Source organism: Emiliania huxleyi (assembly GCF_000372725.1).
Source record: "Emiliania huxleyi CCMP1516 unplaced genomic scaffold EMIHUscaffold_687, whole genome shotgun sequence".
NCBI classification, from domain to species: Eukaryota; Haptophyta; order Isochrysidales; family Noelaerhabdaceae; genus Emiliania; species Emiliania huxleyi.
In genome coordinates, this window is record NW_005196851.1 from 7,955 (window position 1) to 11,758 (window position 3,804).

At 65.1% G+C, this 3,804-nt stretch overlaps 1 protein-coding gene across 1 annotated transcript; it reads left to right on the forward strand.

The window, feature by feature from the left end:
• The first annotated feature begins 1,697 nt into the window (after nt 1-1,697).
• On the forward strand, nt 1,698-3,804 carry EMIHUDRAFT_446261 (hypothetical protein). The gene is made up of 4 exons (XM_005762264.1): nt 1,698-1,846; nt 1,910-2,355; nt 2,489-2,588; nt 2,785-3,804. The coding sequence occupies exons 2-4, from the start codon at nt 1,960-1,962 to the stop codon at nt 3,558-3,560; spliced, it is 1,272 nt and encodes a 423-aa protein (XP_005762321.1). The 5' UTR covers nt 1,698-1,846; nt 1,910-1,959; the 3' UTR covers nt 3,561-3,804.

Sequence of the window (3,804 nt, forward strand, 5' to 3'; positions counted from 1 at the left end):
GCGGGCTTCTTCACAGGAGTCGATCTTGGAGAGGGGCAGTGCTCACTCTGCACTCTCTGGTCGGCCTGCTGTATCGACCCGTCGTGGCTTCACATCTACCTCGTGCCAGCGGCTCTCCTCGGCACCAGAGCGCTCCATCGAACGCCAGAGCCTGTCCTGGGGCGGGTCCCCACGCCCTTACAATCATACGCATAAAAAAACCCGGACTCAATCGATTGTACTGCGGTGGTGTGAGTGAATGCACCATGAGCAAAAACCTGACTTGGCCTGCGTTCAACGCGACCCGAGGGCATCTCCCACACTGCCGCACGCTAGCTACACTCACGATCCCCACAGGACATTCGGTTACTCCAGCGGGCCGGGGCGGGTGTCCCCCGTCGGGAACTGCCTGCCCTGTCATCAAGAGCGCTATTTAAAAGGTGATCAGCGCTGTGGCACCTTCTTTCCGTTGCCTCACCAGCTCTTTCGTGCCGTCCCCGCACGGCAGGGCTTCGCGTGGAAAATCACATCCTCGGAGTCAGGGTGTGGGACGCCGAGCCCTCTCGCTCTGAGCGTCGAGGCTCGGAGTCAAGACTGACGGTTCACGCTCTCTCCGCCCGCGCAGTGTTCGCATTCACGGCCGTGGCGCCGCTACTACCCACCATGACGACGGTGGGGTCGGGGGTGGCGATCGGTAGTCCGGCCATCTCGAGTGCTGGTGGCGGCCGATCCGGTCTCGAGGGGCCGAGAGCTCAAGGTGGCGACGGAGCGCCGACGGCGGCGATGCGCTTTCGGATCAAAGCTGTGGCATGTGTGCTGGAGAGGGGGCGCCTCCCGTCCACCGGGTGCGATCCGGGTCGGCTATCGACTCGCTCTTGCGTCACGGCTCTGTTGCTACGGTGCTTGGCGGGAGTCAGGGTGTGGGACGCCGAGCCCTCTCGCTCTGAGCGTCGAGGCTCGGAGTCAAGACTGACGGTTCACGCTCTCTCCGCCCGCGCAGTGTTCGCATTCACGGCCGTGGCGCCGCTACTACCCACCATGACGACGGTGGGGTCGGGGGTGGCGATCGGTAGTCCGGCCATCTCGAGTGCTGGTGGCGGCCGATCCGGTCTCGAGGGGCCGAGAGCTCAAGGTGGCGACGGAGCGCCGACGGCGGCGATGCGCTTTCGGATCAAAGCTGTGGCATGTGTGCTGGAGAGGGGGCGCCTCCCGTCCACCGGGTGCGATCCGGGTCGGCTATCGACTCGCTCTTGCGTCACGGCTCTGTTGCTACGGTGCTTGGCGGGAGTCAGGGTGCGACGTCGAGCCCTCTCGCTCTGACCGTCGAGGCTCGGAGTGAAGACTGAGGATTTACGCTCTCTCCTCCCGCGCAGTGTTCGCATTCACGGCCGTGGCGCTGCCACTACCCACCATGACGACGGCGGGGTCGGGGGTGGCGATCGGTAGTCCGGCCATCTCGAGTGCTGGTGGCGGCCGATCCGGGCTCGAGCGGGGCCGAGAGCTCATGCTATATAAAATTGAGCTTGGGTAGATAGTAGCCTCCTAGCCTTGATTGATTGATGGGAAGGCGAAACACAGTCCGACCAACGACTGGGACACCAACGCGGAATGGGTGGACGCAGGACGGGCGATGACGGTCTAGCCTTTGGTTGAAATAAAATGGTCACCCGAACCGGATTCCCCTTGTCGCTCGGCGCCCGTCCCCCCGCAACCAAACCCAATGTTGAGATGGAGTGGCTACCGTGCCGCCCGGGTTGCACGCGCGCCGACTCAGCGATGGCTCGCGTCGCTGAGCTACGTTGCCGCCGACAACAGCCGGTGGTCTGACCCCAGCCTGTACCAGGCCACGCGCCGGTCAGTGGATGAGGCGCGCACACGCCGCACCGCTCCACTCTCCAGTGCCGTGCTGATCTCCCACCCCGCTCGCCAGGCGAGCACGCTACCGGGCACGGTCTACCATGACAAAGAGTGCGGTACTAGATGGAGAAACTTGCTCTCCCGACGAACATGCTATGCGTCATTTTACGTGTATGTGCGCGACGCAGGTTTGCACAGCTGGAGGAGGAGCGCGTGTTCCGCAGCAGCTGGGTGGCGGCGGCGGAGCTGTGCGACGTGTCAAAGCCTGGGGACGTGATGCCGGTCAACGTCGGCGGCGCTTCGCTTCTACTCGCCAACGATGGGGGCACGGTGCGCGCGTTCCACAACGTGTGTCGCCACCGCGGCGCAAAGCTGGTCGAGGAGCCGTGCTCCAAGCGGCGCACCATCCTCTGCCCCTACCACCGCTGGGGCTACGCGCTCGACGGCCGGCTGATCGCGACGCCCTCCTTTGATGACACGGCGGACGGCAGGCGGATTCCCGAGCACATACGCCAGAAGGCGCGCAGCGCCAAGCCGCACCGTCCCTCGCAGCCTCGCCCGCCTTTCTTGCGGCCCTGCCTGTTCCGGTCCCACACGGTGCGCCGCCCCGCCGCTCCGTTTACACGCACACACTGATCTGTTGCTCCCGCAGTTCTGCACCTCGCACGTCAAGGACTTCGACAAGTCGCGCAACGGCCTCTTCCCCGTGAGGGCGGACTCGGCGCTCGGGCTCATCTTTGTCAACGTCAACGGCGAGTCCCGCCTCTGGCTCTGCCATCTCTCTGCCTGCCCCCGCCATGTCGCTGCCTGCCCCCGCCGCTCCTCTGGGCGTGCTTCCCACCCCGGCCTCTGCGGACCCTCCCGCCACCGCCCACCTCCAGGCGAGGCACTTCCTAGACACTTCCTAGACACTTCCTGGACACTACCAGATGTACCGCCCACCTCCAGGCGAGGCGCCTCCGCTCTCCGAGTGGCTGGGCGACCTGCTGCCCTCGCTCTCGGAGTACGAGAGCAGCTTTGGCGTGGGCACGCCCGGGCTCGTCCCGTACAAGCGCAAGCAGTACGACGTGCCCGCCAACTGGAAGCTCCTGGTCGAGAACTACCTCGAGTACTACCACCTGCCGGCGGTCCACCCGGAGCTCTGCAACGTGAGCGGCGTCGACGAGCACCGCCGGCACCAAGGGAGGGGCATGTACATGTGCTTTGCCACGGAGCCTCTCTCGCGGGGGGGGACGCCCATCGACCCCGGCAGGATCCCTCCCTTTCCGACGCTCCGGCCGCGCCACCAGCGCATGGCGTACCACGTCGCCCTCTTCCCCAACACCTTCTTCTCCCTCTACCCCGACTCGCTGTTTCGGGTCATCCTCTCACCGCACGGAGCGGGGCGCACCGTCGAGCAGGCGACGTTCCTCTCGCACCGCGCCGCCTTCGACGCGCCAGGCGGCGAGGCGGTCCTTGAGGACATGTTTCAGTTTTGGGACCTGATCAACACGCAGGACATCGACATCGTCAAGAATGTGCACCAGGGCACGAGCACCCCCCTCTACACCGGCGGCCGCTTCTCGTTCCGGTTCGAGGAGACGCTGCACCGCTTCCAGAACATGGTCATCGACAAGATGCTGGTCCACGAGCCGACGCGCTACCGCATCCCCGACGGCGACGTCGACTACCACGACCTGCTCGCAGCGCCCGACCCGCTGCTCCCTGCGGCCGCTTCGGGCTAGGAACGCGAGGCAACCCCATTGCTCGAGTCTCAGGAAGCTCGTCTGGCGCAACGTCAGTACCGGCTGGGCAGGAACGCGGGGGTGGCTCCGCGTGGCCCACAGGCATCATAGGAACCATGCTGACCCATCCAACAGCTGCATTCCCCCATCGTGTGCGTCCGTGCACTCTTGTGTGTCCTATTTGTACACTTCTGTTGCTGTGCAGTGCCGTGGTGTATCCTCTTTGTGCATTTCCATGGGCTGT